We start from the raw sequence: 19259 nt of genomic DNA, 5'->3' as shown, positions 1-19259 counted from the left end.
CCAATGTATCAATCCACAGGAGGAGATCCAATGTATCAATCCACAGGAGGAGACCCAATGTATCAATACACAGGACGAGCTCCAATGTATCAATACACAGGACGAGCTCCAATGTATCAATACACAGGACGAGCTCCAATGTATCAATACACAGGACGAGCTCCAATGTATCAATACACAGGACAAGATCCAATGTATCAATACACAGGACGAGACCCCATGTATCAATACACAGGACGAGAGCCAATGTATCAATACACAGGACGAGAGCCAATGTATCAATACACAGGACGAGAGCCAATGTATCAATACACAGGACGAGAGCCAATGTATCAATACACAGGACGAGAGCCAATGTATCAATACACAGGAAGAGATCCAATGTATCAATGCACAGGACGAGATCCAATGTATCAATACACAGGACGAGATCCAATGTATCAATACACAGGACGAGAGCCAATGTATCAATACACAGGACGAGATTCAATGTATCAATCCACAGGAGGAGATCCAATGTATCAATACACAGGAGGAGATCCAATGTATCAATACACAGGATGAGAGCCAATGTATCAATACACAGGACAAGATCCAATGTATCAATACACAGGACGAGACCCAATGTATCAATACACAGGACGAGAGCCAATGTATCAATACACAGGACGAGAGCCAATGTATCAATACACAGGAAGAGATCCAATGTATCAATACACAGGACGAGAGCAAATGTATCAATACACAGGACGAGAGCCAATGTATCAATACACAGGACGAGAGCCAATGTATCAATACACAGGACGAGACCCAATGTATCAATACACAGGACGAGATTCAATGTATCAATCCACAGGAGGAGATCCAATGTATCAATACACAGGATGAGAGCCAATGTATCAATACACAGGACAAGATCCAATGTATCAATACACAGGACGAGACCCAATGTATCAATACACAGGACGAGAGCCAATGTATCAATACACAGGACGAGAGCCAATGTATCAATACACAGGACGAGAGCCAATGTATCAATACACAGGAAGAGATCCAATGTATCAATACACAGGACGAGAGCAAATGTATCAATACACAGGACGAGAGCCAATGTATCAATACACAGGACGAGAGCCAATGTATCAATACGCAGGACGAGAGCCAGTGTATCAATACACAGGAAGAGATCCAATGTAGCAATACACAGGAAGAGATCCAATGTATCAATACGCAGGACGAGATCCAATGTATCAATACACAGGACGAGATCCAATGTATCAATACACAGGACGAGAGCCAATGTATCAATACACAGGACGAGATCCAATGTATCAATACACAGGACGAGATCCAATGTATCAATACACAGGACGAGATCCAATGTATCAATACGCAGGACGAGATCCAATGTATCAATACACAGGACGAGATCCAATGTATCAATACACAGGACGAGACCCAATTTATCAATACGCAGGACCAGCTTCAATGTATCAATACACAGGACGAGACCCAATGTATCAATACACATGATCAGCTCTCATGGGTCTTTACCTCCATACTAGCTGAGACTGCGGTGGTCGCCATTGGCTCCTACTAATGTCAATCACAGCTAATGAGCCAATATAAAGAGAGCGATGGCGAGGCCGAGTCACGCTCTGTGTGTAAATAGACACACGGAGCAGCAGCTCGGGAGCGAGCATGGTTAGTTGCCCCCATAGCAAGCAGAAGGGAGAAGCCAGGAGCCCCGGTGGGGAACCCGAGAAGAGGAGGAACGGGGCTGCTCTGTGCAGAACCATACAGAACAGGGAAGTATAACATAAGAAAATAAACCTTAAATATCTCCTTCAGGTTGGTTTTACCTTCGTCACAAAGGGGTTAAATTTCTTAGGTGAGATTTTCTTTATTTAGAGGGTGGGGGATGGGGGGGGGGGAGTATATTGTGTAGTTTTTAGGTTGTACCATTTATTGTTTTTTTTTGTATTGTGTTCTTTTCGTGTTTTTGTTTGATCATTATCTGTGCTCTGTCACTTTAAGATGTTTGTTTTTACTTGTTTTCACTGTTTGTTTACTTTCTGTGAAAAAACAAACAAAGAAAAAAACTGAAAATAAAAAGAGACAATAGAACAAGTCCAGGATGGGTGACACTCAGCACCCGCAGCCATTGGCAGAGAGCATTGATCGGATGCTGTACACCCACTGTGCCCATTATGAGGGGTTCCCACCATCCCTGTGCTGAGTTCCCGGGTCTGTACACCTACTGTGCCCATTATGAGGGGTTCCCACCATCCCTGTGCTGAGTTCCTGAGTCTGTACACCTACTGTGCCCATTATGAGGAGTTCCCACCATCCCTGTGCTGAGTTCCCGGGTCTGTACACCTACTGTGCCCATTATGAGGGGTTCCCACCATCCCTGTGCTGAGTTCCCAGGTCTGTACACCCGCTGTGCCCATTATGAGAGGTTCCCACCATCCCTGTGCTGAGTTCCCGGGTCTGTACACCTACTGTGCCCATTATGAGGGGTTCCCGCCATCCCTGTGCTGAGTTCCCGGGTCTGTACACCCACTGTGCCCATTATGAGGGGTTCCCACCATCCCTGTGCTGAGTTCCCAGGTCTGTACACCCGCTGTGCCCATTATGAGAGGTTCCCACCATCCCTGTGCTGAGTTCCCGGGTCTGTACACCTACTGTGCCCATTATGAGGGGTTCCCGCCATCCCTGTGCTGAGTTCCCGGGTCTGTACACCCACTGTGCCCATTATGAGGGGTTCCCACCATCCCTGTGCTGAGTTCCCGGGTCTGTACACCTACTGTGCCCATTATGAAGGGTTAATTTTGTTTTATTGAAAATCTTACAAACAACAACTTATATACAATAAAACCATAATAAATAAATAAAAACATATTTACAAAATAATTGAATATAATTATACAAACCAGAAAGAACAAGAACAAAATAAACAGTGCAAAAACAAATTGCGCATTACATAATCCCTATGGGAGAGCCAGACTAAGGAACATCACCGTCACCATGCATGTAGCCTTTTATCAAAATTGTATTTGATCTGAAAATCTAAGGGAGTGAAAGAAGAATACAAAGAAAGCCGCACACCCCGAGATCAACAGGCAGCAGCTACAGAGCCCTGATATTCCTCCACGCCTTTATCCAGGCCTCCTGCTGCCACCTGTCTTTCTCAAGACCCCGAATCTTCCCAACCTCACCCAGAATGTTCTCCACCACCACTTCCACAGGGAGGATTTTACCCCGTAAGGATACCTGACACCGTGCACTCCACGTGAAATAACGGACTACTAAACTAACTAAAAAAAGTGTTTCCAAATCATAATCCCGACGAGTCTGGAAAGCCCCATACACCCACTCTGCATAACTCATATGGGGGAGGAAGGGTATACTCAGAGCCCTCCCCACCCTCTTGTACACCTCTATATTAAAAGGGCACTGAAGTAGAAAGTGATCCATGGACTCCACCACTCCTCCACACTCCACTCTCGGGCAGCCCCGATCACTCATGGAAAGAAACTTCAAGTTGCCCTTCACATATAGTTTTCCATGAAAGGCAAGCCAAGCCTGATCCCTAAACTTCATTGGGATTCTCTCCAAATTAATCAACCGCAAACCCACCCCCAAAACCAGGCTTGGGCAATCCCTCAAGGCCAGTGGCTCGCAAAAAACGGAGCTCATGATCCGCTTCTCAAGAAGTTTCCTTGGAAGAGATCTGACTTCTCCTGCCGTTACTTGCCACTGCCGAAGTATTTTCAAACACGGGGCAACATAAGCCGGGAGCTTATCATGCTTGACCCTCAGGCTTTTCACTGGCCCACCATTTTCCCAGTCTCGCAGAAAGGGCCTAAACCAGGACTGGAAAATACCAACCCACCCAGGCGGTCTCTCTGCCAACATGTTACCAAGATTGTACTTCACAAACATCAGAGAGAAAAAGACTACAGGGTTGATCATCCCTAGACCACCCTCCCGCCTAGAAAGGTAAGTCACATTCCTTTTGACAAGGTTTATTCTGTTCCCCCATAACAGCTGGAAGAAACAAGTATAGACCCTGGTATAGAGAGAAGCTGGCAAAACGCAAACAAAACTGACATATAGAAAAATGGGAATCAGGTAAGTCTTGATCAGATCAACCTTTTCCCTCAAGGAAAGCTGCCAACCTTTCCAGCTTGCCACCTTGGCATCGGCATTCTCCAGCCTGTTCACCCAATTTGCATGACCATAGTCACCTGGGCCAAATTCAATGCCTAGAACTCTAATTTTTTGCTGGGGCTCCGGGAAGTCATCCGGGAGAACAAAGCTCTCACCTTCCACGCCCATCCAGAAAGCTTCACACTTGTCCTGGTTGACCTTTGAACCTGATGCCTCTGAATACTGCGTTATCACTGAGACCACCTCCTGCGCCTCCCCAGTCCCAGAGACAAAAACAGAAACATCATCAGCATAGGCCACAACTTTCAAAGGAGGCTCACCAGCGATGCCCAAAGGTACCCCACACAATGGCCCATTCTCCAGCCTCCTGACGAAGGGGTCGATTGCAAATGCATATAACAGAGGACTCAATGGGCACCCCTGACGCACACCTGAGCCAACCACAAAGGGTTGCCCGACCCAACCATTAACTAGCGGAAAGCTTTCAGCCCCTTTGTACAAAATCTTGAGCCAATCAATGAAACCCCCCCCCAGGCCATATCTGCCAAGAAGGAGCCATAAGTACTCATGATTAACCCTATCAAAGGCCTTAGCCTGATCCAATGTCAGCAAAAATTTACCCCAACCAGCAGCCCTACAACGCTCCAAGGCCTCCCGGACGGCTAACACTGCTGAGAAAGTGCTTCTACCTTGGACCGAACAGTGCTGGTGGTGGGATAACAAACTGCCTGCCACTGGCGATAATCGCCAGAAAAAAATCTTTGCCAGTATCTTTCTATCGACATTAAGAAGGCTAATGGGGCGCCAATTCTCAATCATCGAAGGATCTTTACCCTTTGACAGAAGGATCACTGCAGATTGCCTCATGGAGGGAGGGAGAGAACCCTCCTGCAAACAGCTATTAAAAACCTCCGCAAGGTAGGGAGCCAGGATCGTCTTAAAACATTTATAAAACTCAGCTGTCAACCCATCTGGCCCTGGCGTTTTCTTGATGGCCAGTTTATCAATAGCCTGGACTACCTCATCTGCAGTGATTTCATCTGTCAAATTCATCAAAGGAACATTACTCTCCAGTCCTGGTGTAGAGTCCAAAAAACCCAACATCCTTGTCCGATCAAGGTTCCTTCCTCCCAGGAGATCGGCATAGTATGACCTGACAACCTCCAGGATCCCTGACCTAGACTTCGTCAGGGAGCCCGTACTGTCCTTCAGGCCATGGACCGTCTTAACTGCTACGCTCTGTTTACAGTTCTGGTAAGGGTCAGGCGAATGGTATTTCCCGTAATCCCTCTCCTGAACCAAAGAGGCGTGCCGGTCATATTCATGTCTCCTAAGGAGGAGCTTCACCTCAGAGATCGCCCCAGAATCTCCTCCATTCGAAACAAGGCGGTCAAGTTTCCTCCGCAAACGCTGGTAGGTGATATACTTATCTCGCTGCTTCTTTCTTCCTATGGCCTTGAAAAGCCTAACAGTCCGCTGTTTTACAAGCTCCCACCATTCTGACTTGCTGTTGCAAAAGTCTAGGATCGTTACCTGTGCTTGAAAAAAGTCCTCAAAGGATTGTCTTACTCTCTCGTCTTCCAGGAGGGCCGAATTCAATCTCCAGATACCCCTCCCCCTAGGTGGCATGTCTGAGGCATTCAGAGTCACAGATAGAATACAGTGATCAGAAAACTCCACTGCCCGGCACACAGGTGCCGAAAAAGCAGAGTCTCCCTTTAAAAAAAACCTATCTATCCTACTCTGACTACTACCTCTCTGAAAAGTGAACCCCGTGCTGTCTGGGCAACGCTTAATGTGCGCATCTACCAGACCTGCTTCCCTAACTATCGCATTGAGAAAAAGGGTGTCATAGCCCAGCTTATCTCTGAAACCTCTCCTGTCTTTAGACCTAGTAATGGTGTTGAAATCACCTCCAAAGATAACCTGCTGGGCCGTAAAAAGAAAAGGCTTAATCTTTGTAAAGAGGCATTTCCTGTCCCACTTCGTCTGGGGACCATAGATGTTAATCAGGCGCAAGTCCTGCCCCCCTACAGAGACGTCCAAGACCATGCATCTCCCAATCTCTACCTCAATTACCCGCCGGCACGTTACCATACCAGAAAAAAGGACTGCAACCCCGCTGTAAGGCTCGGCCGCAAGAGACCAAAATGAGGGACCACGTCTCCACTCCTTCTTTGCCAGATGTATATCAGCCAGACTATTCAGATGGGTCTCTTGTAAAAACAAAATGTCAGCATCAAACTCGCTGAGCAAAAATAAGGCCATATGACGAGCGCTTACTGATCTCAAGCTGGCAACATTAATGGTTGCCACTTTTATCGGAGTGGGAACTGCCATTAGGGTAATTGAGGCAGACGTTTCTTAGCCTGACTACTCCCTCTGCCTGGAGAACCAGCACGCTTTGTTGCGCCCTGGCACTCATCATCCATGGAGGACGCTGAACTGAACGAGTCCCAATCATCATCATCATCATCATCATCGTCCGACAGGACCTTAAACTTATTTTCCAAAGGCAAAACTACAGGATTTAAGGGAACTGAACCCCTTTTTTTCCTTCTTTTGCCCCTCCTCCTCCTATCCTCCAACCACTCCATATCATCTTTGGATAAACCACAACCAGCCTCCCCACACCTATCCTCCCCTTCAACCCCCTCCCCCCCACTCTCCCTTCCCTTATCTACCACCAGGCCAGCCTCCCCACTATTTTCCCCACTCCTCTGGCCCCCACGATCTGCAATAGGAACCCTGCAGCGTCGGGGGAGGGGGACTGGCACCACACCTGATGCACCAGCCTCAGCACCTCTTGCTGCCTCTGCAATTTTAGAAGACACAGAAGGATTGGACACATTCTTGGCAACTGAAACTTTACATACAGGCTGGGAGGACACAGGCACACTAGGTACACGCACAGACTGGGAGGACACAGACACATTGGGTACTGGCACAGACTGGGGAACCACAGACTGGGGAGACACGGACCCATTGGGTATGGGCACAGACTGGGGAGACACAGACACATTGGGTATTGGCACAGACTGGGGAGACACATTGGGTATGGGCACAGACTCCGATGGAATCACAGGCCCTCCAGCTGATGAGCTCTGTGCATCCTCCATGTCCAGACGGAAGAACTCCCTCATGAGCTCAGGCTTATTGTGCATTGCCTCAGGACACTGACTATAAGGATGTCCCACTGCATTGCACAGATTACATCTTATAATGTTACAATCCTTTGCCAAATGTCCTATACCCTGACACAGGGAGCACTTCATCACTGGACAGGAGGATGCAAGATGCCCTTTATCTCCACATTTATTGCAGAGCTTTGGCTGGCCCGGGTAGAAGATGGTCAGCCTGTCCCTCCCCAGGAAAGCTGAGGATGGCAGATGCTGGACGACATTATCAATAACCTTTAGTTTCAGCTGCACAGACCATCCCCCTGTCCATATTCCCCGATCGTCCAAAATCTTTCTCAGGGGGCTCAGGACGTCCCCATACCTCCTCAGCCATACAGTCAGATCCCCTTGGGGTATGGATTCATTGCGCACAAGTATTGTCACCATCTTAATGAGGGGCTGGCGGGATATAAGTTTGGGGATGAGCCCTTTCCAGTCCGGCAGGCCCCTACACACGTGTTCAAACTTCTCCCAAAATATGTCCAGAGACTCGGGACGGATAAAGGACAAATCATATTCATAGGAACCTGCCGGACTGATCAGGGCGAAGATATCCGCAGGCCTAAACCCCATCTGCAGGATTTTATCCACCACCACCCTCCTATGTGGGGGGTTTCCATCGCCTTCCCATTTCAATTGTACAACATTCCTCCTTTTAAACAGGGAGAAAGATAAAACGTCCCCATGCTCCTTCCCTGCTTGCTCCCCCTTCCCAGAACCTGTGGCAGCAACACCAGCATAAGTTTTTCTTCCAGCTTTTGCAGTCTTGTCCTCAGATACATTCAAACCTGCTGGCAGAGAGTGTGAATCAGCTGGGATAGCAGTCTTCTGATTAGCAGGACCCACCCCCTCCCCCGAACACTCAGCTTCAATCCTGGGAGCCATCACAGTCTTGGCTGCTGCAGACTCCTGGAGAGCTGTGGTACTACTGCTCCCAGCATCTCCTCCACCATTCACAGGAACAGCCGCTGTGCCTGGTCCAGGCAAAGTCTCTGTATTGTCCATGGACCTCTCTGCAGACTGAAGCTGACAGTTATTAGCAGATGTTATTGCTTGCAGTACATTGTCTATGGGTCTGGGCTGACTGTCTGCAGTACCACAACCCTCAGCAGGCCCATTGTTATTAAAGATCCCACCATCCTGCACACACACAGTACCTGCACCTGCTCTCTCCACAGGAATAGGAACGGTGTCCATCTTCTCCTCACCTTCCTGGGGAGCTGAATCTGGACTGGCCTCCAGTTTGTTGATCAGATCCAGCATGTCAGAACCTTCATCCTCCTGCTGGGATGTTCCACATTGCTGGGGAGGGAAGGGGACAGAGGCCTCCGCCATTGAGGGCTCAGCAGGTGTCTGAGGTGTTGAACAGCTGGGCTCATCCTCCGGGCCCACTTTCTCACTCTCTGCTTCCATCTCCTCGCTCTCCATGCAGGAAGAAGCTCCTTTCCTCATTTGGTTAAATCGCTCCTCATTTTTATATTTTTCTTTAAAAGCTCCACTATTCTCCTTCAGAGAACTCACCAATTCCTTCTGCTTCCGCAGAGCTTGTTCCAGGTCCTTCAATTCAGGCCTCAGAGCCGGTCTCTTCTTACTGAAGACTTTGGCACAAATCTGCTTCTTCTTTTTAAATTCAGCTTTCAAAGCTCCCAACTTCTCCTCTTCCTTCTCAATCCGCTTCAGCGTTTCCACAATCCTCCGTCTAAAGGCAGACAGAGATTCATCCTTCCTTGGGCCAGGCCCAGAATCTTCCGCAGGTTGAGGCCTATCCAGGGGGCCCCCGCCAGGGTCCTCCCCAGGATCCAGCATCCTTCCTGGGGCAGAGGAGTAACTCTAGCCCCTGGTCTCTGGAAGCACAGGAGCAAAGGAACTAGCAACCTCTCACCTCGCTGTCAAGGAGAGGAATGGCAGTTCCCACCATCCCTGTGCTGAGTTCCCGGGTCTGTACACCCGCTGTGCCCATTATGAGGGGTTCCCACCATCCCTGTGCTGAGTTCCCGGGTCTGTACACCTGCTGTGCCCATTATGAGGGGTTCTCACCATCCCTGTGCTGAGTTCCCAGGTCTTTACACCCGCTGTGCCCATTATGAGGGGTTCCCACCATCCCTGTGCTGAGTTCCCAGGTCTGTACACCCGCTGTGCCCATTATGAGGGGTTCCCACCATCCCTGTGCTGAGTTCCCGGGTCTGTACACCCGCTGTGCCCATTATGAGGGGTTCCCGCCATCCCTGTGCTGAGTTCCCAGGTCTGTACACCCGCTGTGCCCATTATGAGGGGTTCCCACCATCCCTGTGCTGAGTTCCCAGGTCTGTACACCCGCTGTGCCCATTATGAGGGGTTCCCACCATCCCTGTGCTGAGTTCCCGGGTCTGTACACCCGCTGTGCCCATTATGAAGGGTTTATTTTCTTGTTTTTAAATACATTTTATTTGAAAATATTAATGTAATATTTCTCTGCAGGAAGTTCAGTCTCCCTCTCCGTACACCCAGGAAACCGTCCGAAGATACATTGTCCAGAACAACGAGCAGGTAACGTGTTCTAGAGACGGAACATTCCAGAATCCGATACGGAGATATAAATGTCATGAATTCTCCTCATTTCTGAATCTTGTCCTGTGTATTGCAGTGGCGGCTGGTGCTCAAAATTTTTAGGGGGGCGCGAACAAAAAACATCAATTGCAGCCTCACTGTGCCCATCGAATGCCACCACTGTGCCCAACGAATGCCTCCACTGTGCCTATCGCATGCTCCCACTGTGCCCATCGCATGCTCCCACTGTGCCCATCGCATGCACCCACTGTGCCCATCGAATGCCCCCACTGTGCCCATCGAATGCCCCCACTGTGCCCATTGCATGCCCCCACTGTGCCCATTGCATGCCCCCACTGTGCCCATTGAATGGCGACACTGTGACCCCCGCCCGCTCGCCGTCTGCCCGGCACTTACCCTGTCTCAGTGGGGCAGTGGGTGATGTCGGCGAGTGGCACCGACCTCCCTGCCTTCACCGTCCTCCCTGCCTTCACTTTGGTCTTCCAACTATGGAGAGCTCGGGCAGCAGCGGCGGCGGGGGTGTCCGCTCCTCTCATGCTTCCTCCGCTTGCCAAAGCGCCACTAGGCATCCAATAGGTTTGCCTGGTGCTTTGGCCAATCGGGAAACAGGTCTCACCGCCCTGCCTCCTGATTGGCGGGGAGGCACTGTAGTGTGAAGATGGAGAAAATTTATTTGCTATGGTCACACAATTGGGTGGGAGCCTCTGGCTCTAATCACGTGCTTCAAAAATAAACACCCCCCTCCCACCCCGCCATAGGAATCCATGTGTCCGGAGTCCTGAAAGGGGCCGTGCGCATGGATAGGGAAGTGGCGGCAGGGAAAGGAAAGGCGGCGCTCTTATGCTCTCAATGCACGGGCCACCATTAGTATTGATACATTGGATCTCGTCCTGTGTATTGGTACATTGGATCTCGTCCTGTGAATTGATACATTGGATCTCGTCCTGTGTATTGATACATTGGATCTCGTCCTGTGAATTGATACATTGGATCTCGTCCTGTGAATTGATACATTGGATCTCCTCCTGCGTATTGATACATTGGATCTCCTCCTGCGTATTGATACATTGGATCTCGTCCTGTGAATTGATACATTGGATCTCGTCCTGTGAATTGATACATTGGATCTCCTCCTGCGTATTGATACATTGGATCTCGTCCTGTGTATTGATACATTGGATCTCGTCCTGTGTATTGATACATTGGATCTCGTCCTGTGTATTGATACATTGGATCTCCTCCTGCGTATTGATACATTGGATCTCGTCCTGTGTATTGATACATTGGATCTTGTCCTGTGTATTGGTACATTGGGTCTCGTCCTGTGTATTGATACATTGGATCTTGTCCTGTGTATTGGTACATTGGGTCTCGTCCTGTGTATTGATACATTGGGTCTCGTCCTGTGTATTGATACATTGGTTCTCGTCCTGTGTATTGATACATTGGATCTCGTCCTGTGTATTGATACATTGATACTCGTCCTCTGTATTGATACATTGGCTCTCGCCCTGTGTATTGATACATTGGTTCTCGCCCTGTGTATTGATACATTGGTTCTCGTCCTGTGTATTGATACATTGATACTCGTCCTCTGTGATGATACATTGGTTCTCGTCCTGTGTATTGATACATTGGATCTCGTCCTGTGTATTGATACATTGGATCTCGTCCTGTGTATTGATACATCGGGTCTAGTCCTGTGTATTGATACATTTGATCTCGTCCTGTGTATTGATACATTGGCTCTCGTCCTGTGTATTGATACATTGGATCTCGTCCTGTGGAGGAAGAGGTAAGTGGCAGTGGAGACTGGTGGTGGACACATAGAGGTGGAGAACTTCTGCGTGTCATTTCATTATTGTACACAAGAGATTTGGAATTTGGGCACGTTTGATATTTGAAGTTTTCAAGCTTTATTAATGCAGGACATTTTTATTAAAGTTTTATTTAGTTGACATAATAAGTGAATGTGAGTTTATTTGGGAATTGTTAATGTTGGAAATATGAAGCGCCTTTAACCACTTGCTTACTGGGCACTTAAACCCCCCTCAGTCCCAGACCAATTTTCAGCTTTCAGCACTGATGCACTTTGAATGACAATTGCGCGGGCATACAACACTGTACCCAAATGAAATTTTTATCATTTTTTTCCCACAAATAGAGCTTTCTTTTGGTGGTATTTAGTTACAGCTCGGAGTTTTATTTTTTGCTAAACAAACAAAAAAAGATGCAAAAAAAAATAAAAAAAAATCATGTTTTAATAGTTTGTTATACAATTTTGCAAACGGGTCATTTTTCTCCTTCATTGAAGTGCGCTGATTAGGCGGCACTGATGGCTGCATTGGTGGGCACTGATGGGCTGCATTGGTGGGCACTGATAGGCTGCATTGGTGGGCACTGATAGGCTGCACTGGTGGGCACTGATAGGCATAGTTAAGGCGGCACTAATAGGCACAGATAAGGCGGCACCGATCGGCACAGATAAGGCGGCACTGATGGGCACAGATAAGATGGCATGGATGGGTGGCACGGATAAGTGGCACGGATGGGTGGCACGGATGGGCACTGATAGGTACCACTGATAGATGGGACTGATGGGCACTGATAGGTGGCACTGATAGGTGGCTCTGCTGGGCACTGATGGGCGGCACTGCTGGGCACTGATGGGCGGCACTGCTGGGCACTGATGGGCGGCACTGGGGTGCAGCACCTTTGCGGCAGATTGTGGGCACTGTGGGTGGCACTGTTGGTGGCACTGCTGGATGGCACTGTGGGTGGCATTGTGGGTGGCACTGTGGGTGGCACTGTGGGCACTATGGGCACTGCTGGGTGGCACTGATGGGGGCACTTACTTTCATTCAGGATGGCACTGCGGTGGGCACTGGCAGGGGGCAGGTGGTCAGCTGTATTGCTGGCCGTGATCGGGACTGATGTCCCGATCACGGCCGCCGGTGATCGGCTTTTTTTTTCTCTCCTCGCGCTGTCAGCGCGAGGAGGAATAATAGCCGATTACCGGCTCCGTTCTGTCACATGATCAGCTGTCATTGGCTGACAGCTGATCACGTGATAAGGGGTCGGGATCGACCCCTTACACGGATCGGTGATCAGGCGAGTCTCATGGACTCGCCGATCACAGAGCGCGCCGCGCGCGCCCCTCAGGGGGCGCGCAGGCCGCTCGTAACCGGGACGACGTCAATAGACGTAGTCCCGGAAAAGTAGATCCGCGCTAATGCCGTCATTTGGCAATAGCGTGGATCTCAAGTGGTTAAATAAGTTTTTTAGATATCAAGTTACTTTTACATATTTTGCAATAAACCTTTTTTTTTTTTTTTAATGGTGTTGCACGTTTACCTTGTTGTTGTTTTTTTGTTTATGGATTCTTGTTTTTTCAATAGATTTTATTTTAAAATATTAATGTAATATTTCTCTGCAGGAAGTTCAGTCTCCCTCTCCGTACACCCAGGAAACCGTCAGAAGATACATCGTCCAGAATAATGAGCAGGTAACGTGTTCTAGAGACGGAAGATTCCAGAATCAGATAACCGGGTCACAGGAATGCAAAACGCATTGCTCTCCTGTGACCCAGAGGAGAAGCCCAGACTAAAAAGCTCAGGCTGGACTTCTCCTTTTTAAGGAAGCTTTTTAGATATCATATAAGTTACTTTCACATATTTCACATAATTTTATTTTTTTTTCAGTGGTGTTGCGCTTTTACTTTCTTTTTTTGTTTATGGATTAATTTCTTGTGTTTCAATAAATTTTATGTGATAATATTATTTTTCAGCAGGAAGTTCAGTCTCCCTCTCCGTACACCCAGGAAACCGTCAGAAGATACATTGTCCAGAATAATGAGCAGGTAAAGTGTTCTAGAGACGGAAGATTCCAGAATCAGATACCCCGATGGAAACGTTTATCTTTTATGAAATCTCCACATTTATAGATCTCATTCTGTGTATTGATACATTGGATTTCGTCCTGTGTATTGATACATTGGATCTCGTCCTGTGTATTGATTAATTGGATCTCGTCCTGTGTATTGATACATTGGATTTCGTCCTGTGTATTGATACATTGGATCTCGTCCTGTGTATTGATACATTGGATCTCGTCCTGTGTATTGATACATTGGATCTCGTCCTGTGTATTGATACATTGATACTCGTCCTGTGTATTGATGCATTGGATCTCGTCCTGTGTATTGATACATTGGATCTCGTCCTGTGTATTGATACATTGGATCTCGTCCTGTGTATTGATACATTGGATCTCGTCCTGTGTATTGATACACTACATAGTAACATATTAGGTGAGGTCGAAAAAAGACACAAGTCCATGAACGCCAACCTATGTGTGTGATTGTATGTCAGTATTACATTGTATATCCCTGTATGTTGCGGTCGTTCAGGTGGTTATCTAATAGTTTCTTGAAACTATTGATGCCCCCCGCTGAGACCACCGCCTGTGGAAGGGAATTCCACATCCTTGCCGCTCTTACAGTAAAGAACCCTCTACGTAGTTTAAGGTTAAACCTCTTTTCTTCAAATTTTAATGAGTGGCCACGAGTCTTGTTAAACTCCCTTCCGCAAATTTTCTTTATCCCTATTATGGGGTCACCAGTACGGTATTTGTATATTGTGGGGTCACCAGTACGGGATTTGTATATTGAAATCATATCCCCTCTCAAACGTCTCTTCTCCAGAGAGAATATGTTCAGTGCTCGTTACCTTTCCTCATAACTAATATCCTCCAGACACTTTATTAGCTTTGTTTCCCTTCATTGTAGTCGCTCCATTTCCAGTACATCCTTCCTGCGGACTGGTGCCCAGAACTGGACAGTATACTCCAGGTGCGGCTGGACCAGAGTCTTGCAGAGTGGGAGAATTATTGTTTTATCTCTGGAATTAATCCCCTTTTTAATGCCAATATTCATGCCATTACTGAGCCTATTATCTACTAGGACCCCCAGGTCCTTTTCCATCCTAGATTCCCCCAGAGGTTCTCCCCCCAGGGTATAGATTGCATTCGTATTTTTGCCACCCAAATGCATTATTGTAACTTTTTCTACATTGAACCTCATTTGCCATGTAGTTGCCCACCCCATTAATTTGTTCAGATCTTTTTGAAAGGTTTCCACATACTACGGAGAAGTTATTGCCCTGCTTGGCTTAGTATCGTCCACAAATACAGAGATTGAACTGTTTACCCCATCCCCATCCTCCAGGTCGTTTACGAGCAAATTAAACAGGATTAGTCGCACCACAGAACCCTGAACTCGCCCTTGTAGCCAATTTTCAAACCATGTACTCGCCCTATGGTCCATGCCAACGGACCTTATTTTGTACAGCAAACGTTTATGGGGAACTGTGTCGAATGCTTTTGCAAAATCCAGATACACCACATGTACGGGCCTTCCTTTATCTAGATGGCAACTCACCTCCTCATAGAAGGTTAATAAATTGGTTTGGCAAGAATGATTCTTCATGAATCCATGCTGATTACTGCTAATGATACCGTTCTCATTACTAAAATATTGTATATAGTCCCTTATCATCCCCTCCAAGAGTCTACATACTATTGATGTTAGGCTAACTGGTGTGTAATTCCCAGGGATGTATTTTGGGCACTTTTTAAATATTGGTGCTACATTGGCTTTTCTCCAGTCACCTGGTATCATTCCAGCCAGTGGACTGTCAGTAAAAATTAGGAACAATGGTCTGGCAATTACTTGACCAAGATCCCTAAGTCCCCTGGGGTGCAAGCCATCTGGTCCAGGTGATTTATTGATGTTAAGTTTCCCAAGTCTAATTTTAATTCTGTCCTCTGTTAACCATGGAGGTGGTTCCTGTGATGTGTCATGAGGATAAACACTGCAGTTTTGGTTTCTGAAGCCCCCTGATTCCCTCGGGAAGACTAAGGAGAAGAATAAATTCAATACCTTTGCCATCTCCCCTCTCATCCTGTGTATTGATACATTGGCTCTCGTCCTATGTATTGATACATTGGCTCTCGTCCTGTGTATTGATACATTGGCTCTTGTCCTGTGTATTGATACATTGGCTCTTGTCCTGTGTATTGATACATTGGCTCTCGTCCTATGTATTGATACATTGGCTCTCGTCCTGTGTATTGATACATTGGCTCTTGTCCTGTGTATTGATACATTGGCTCTCGTCCTGTGTATTGATACATTGGCTCTCGTCCTATGTATTGATACATTGGCTCTCGTCCTGTGTATTGATACATTGGCTCTTGTCCTGTGTATTGATACATTGGCTCTCGTCCTGTGTATTGATACATTGGCTCTCGTCCTATGTATTGATACATTGGCTCTCATCCTGTGTATTGATACATTGGCTCTCGTCCTGTGTATTGATACATTGGCTCTCGTCCTATGTATTGATACATTGGCTCTCATCCTGTGTATTGATACATTGGCTCTCATCCTATGTATTGATACATTGGCTCTTGTCCTGTGTATTGATACATTGGCTCTCATCCTATGTATTGATACATTGGCTCTCATCCTGTGTATTGATACATTGGCTCTCGTCCTGTGTATTGATACATTGGCTCTCGTCCTATGTATTGATACATTGGCTCTCATCCTGTGTATTGATGCATTGGCTCTCGTCCTGTGTATTGATACATTGGCTCTCGTCCTATGTATTGATACATTGGCTCTCATCCTGTGTATTGATACATTGGCTCTCATCCTATGTATTGATACATTGGCTCTTGTCTTGTGTATTGATGCATTGGGTCTCGTCCTGTGTATTGATACATTGGCTCTCGTCCTGTGTATTGATACATTGGCTCTCGTCCTGTGTATTGATACATTGGCTCTCGTCCTATGTATTGATACATTGGCTCTCGTCCTGTGTATTGATACATTGGCTCTCGTCCTATGTATTGATACATTGGGGTCTCGTCCTGTGTATTGATACATTGGCTCTCGTCCTATGTATTGATACATTGGGGTCTCGTCCTGTGTATTGATACATTGGGGTCTCGTCCTGTGGAGGAAGAGGTAAGTGGCAGTGGAGACTGGTGGTGGACGCATAGAGGTGGAGAACTCCTGCGTGTCATTTCATTATTGTACACAAGAGATTTGGAGTTTGGGCACGTTTGATATTTGAAGTTTTCAAGCTTTATTAATGGTGGACATTTTTATTAAAATGGATCTTTTTTTTTTTTTAGTTATATATTTCATCCGCATTGTGTGTATTGTTGTTTTACATGAATCATGTTTTTTAATAAGTGAATTTGCGCTGGGGATTGTGACCGATGGAAATATGAAGCACTTTTTAAGGAAACTTTTTTGATATCAAGTTACTTTCACATATTTCACATAATCGTATTTAGTTTTTTTTTTTTTCATCGGGGTTGCGCTTTTACTTTCTTTTTTTTTTTGTTTCTAGATTAATTTCTTGTTTTTCAACCAATTTTATGTGATAGTATTAATGTATTATTTTTTTCTACAGGAAGTTCAGTCTCCCTCTCCGTACACCCAGGAAACCGTTCGAAGATACATCGTCCAGAATAATGAGCAGGTAACGCATTCTAGAGACGGAACATTCCAGAATCTGATACCCCGATGGAAACATCTATCTTTTATGAAATCTCCTTATTTTTAGTTCTCGTCCTGTGTATTGATACATTGGATCTCATATTGTGTATTGATACATTGGATCTCATATTGTGTATTGATACATTGGATCTCTTCCTGTGTATTGATACATTAGATCTCGTCCTGTGTATTGATACATTGGATCTCCTCTTGTGTATTGATACATTGGATCTCGCTCTGTGTATTGATACATTGGATCTCCTCTTGTGTATTGATACATTGGATCTCCTCTTGTGTATTGATACATTGGATCTCCTCTTGTGTATTGATACATTGGATCTCCTCTTGTGTATTGATACATTGGATCTCCTCTTGTGTATTGATACATTGGATCTCCTCTTGTGTATTGATACATTGGATCTCCTCTTGTGTATTGATACATTGGATCTCCTCCTGTGTATTGATACATTGGATCTCCTCCTGTGTATTGATACATTGGAGCTCGTCCTGTGTATTGATACATTGGATCTCATCCTGTGTATTGATACATTGGATCTCCTCTTGTGTATTGATACATTGGATCTCCTCTTGTGTATTGATACATTGGATCTAGCTCTGTGTATTCATACATTGGATCTCGTATTGTGTATTGATGCATTGGATCTCGCCCTGTGTATTCATACATTGGATCTCGTATTGTGTATTCATACATTGGATCTCGTCCTGTGTATTGATACATTGAATCTCCTCTTGTGTATTGATACATTGGATCTCCTCTTGTGTATTGATACATTAGATCTCCTCTTGTGTATTGATACATTGGATCTCGCTCTGTGTATTCATACATTGGATCTCGCCCTGTGTATTGATGCATTGGATCTCGCCCTGTGTATTGATACATTGGATCTCATATTGTGTATTGATAAATTGGATCTCATATTGTGTATTGATACATTGGATCTCGTATTGTGTATTGATACATTGGATCTCATCCTGTGTATTGATACATTGAATCTCGACCTGTGTATTGATACATTGGATCTCCTCTTGTGTATTGATACATTGGATCTCCTCTTGTGTATTGATACATTGGATCTCGCTCTGTGTATTCATACATTGGATCTCGCCCTGTGTATTGATACATTGGATCTCATATTGTGTATTGATAAATTGGATCTCATATTGTGTATTGATACATTGGATCTCGTATTGTGTATTGATACATTGGATCTCATCCTGTGTATTGATACATTGAATCTCGACCTGTGTATTGATACATTGGATCTCCTCTTGTGTATTGATGCATTGGATCTCCTCCTGTGTATTGATACATTGGATCTCGTCCTGTGTATTGATACATTGAATCTCGACCTGTGTATTGATACATTGGATCTCCTCTTGTGTATTGATACATTGGATCTCCTCCTGTGTATTGATACATTTGATCTCGCTCTGTGTATTGATACATTGGGTCTCGTCCTGTGTATTGATACATTGGGTCTCGTCCTGTGTATTGATACATTGGGTCTCGTCCTGTGTATTGATACATTGGATCTCGTCCTGTGTATTGATACATTGGGTCTCGACCTGTGTATTGATACATTGGATCTCGTATTGTGTATTGATGCATTGGATCTCGCCCTGTGTATTGATGCATTGGATCTCGTCCTGTGTATTGATACATTGGATCTCGTCCTGTGTATTGATACATTGGATCTCGTCCTGTGTATTGATACATTGGATCTCGTCCTGTGTATTGATACATTGGATCTCGTCCTGTGTATTGA

The 19259-nt window shown here is 46.0% G+C and overlaps 1 protein-coding gene across 18 annotated transcripts in view; it reads left to right on the top strand.

Annotated features, from left to right (window-relative positions):
* Positions 1-19259, top strand: part of POF1B (POF1B actin binding protein) — a 173003-nt gene that overhangs the window by 79353 nt on the left and 74391 nt on the right. For 5 of the 18 annotated variants that reach the window (XM_077485035.1, XM_077485098.1, XM_077485096.1 and 2 more), the window contains 4 exons: positions 9813-9881; positions 13339-13407; positions 13690-13761; positions 17387-17455. In XM_077485035.1, the coding sequence (XP_077341161.1) occupies positions 9813-9881; positions 13339-13407; positions 13690-13761; positions 17387-17455 (279 nt within the window). The remainder of the gene's footprint in view (positions 1-9812; positions 9882-13338; positions 13408-13689; positions 13762-17386; positions 17456-19259) is intronic. The other 13 variants (XM_077485048.1, XM_077485102.1, XM_077485101.1 and 10 more) reach the window with 9 other exon arrangements.

Source organism: Lithobates pipiens, unplaced genomic scaffold (assembly GCF_037356315.1).
Source record: "Lithobates pipiens isolate NorthernLeopardFrog02 unplaced genomic scaffold, aLitPip1_a1.2 Scaffold_1, whole genome shotgun sequence".
NCBI classification, from domain to species: Eukaryota; Metazoa; Chordata; class Amphibia; order Anura; family Ranidae; genus Lithobates; species Lithobates pipiens.
Note: the sequence above shows the minus strand (reverse complement) of the source record. Positions and strands in the feature narration are given on the sequence as shown.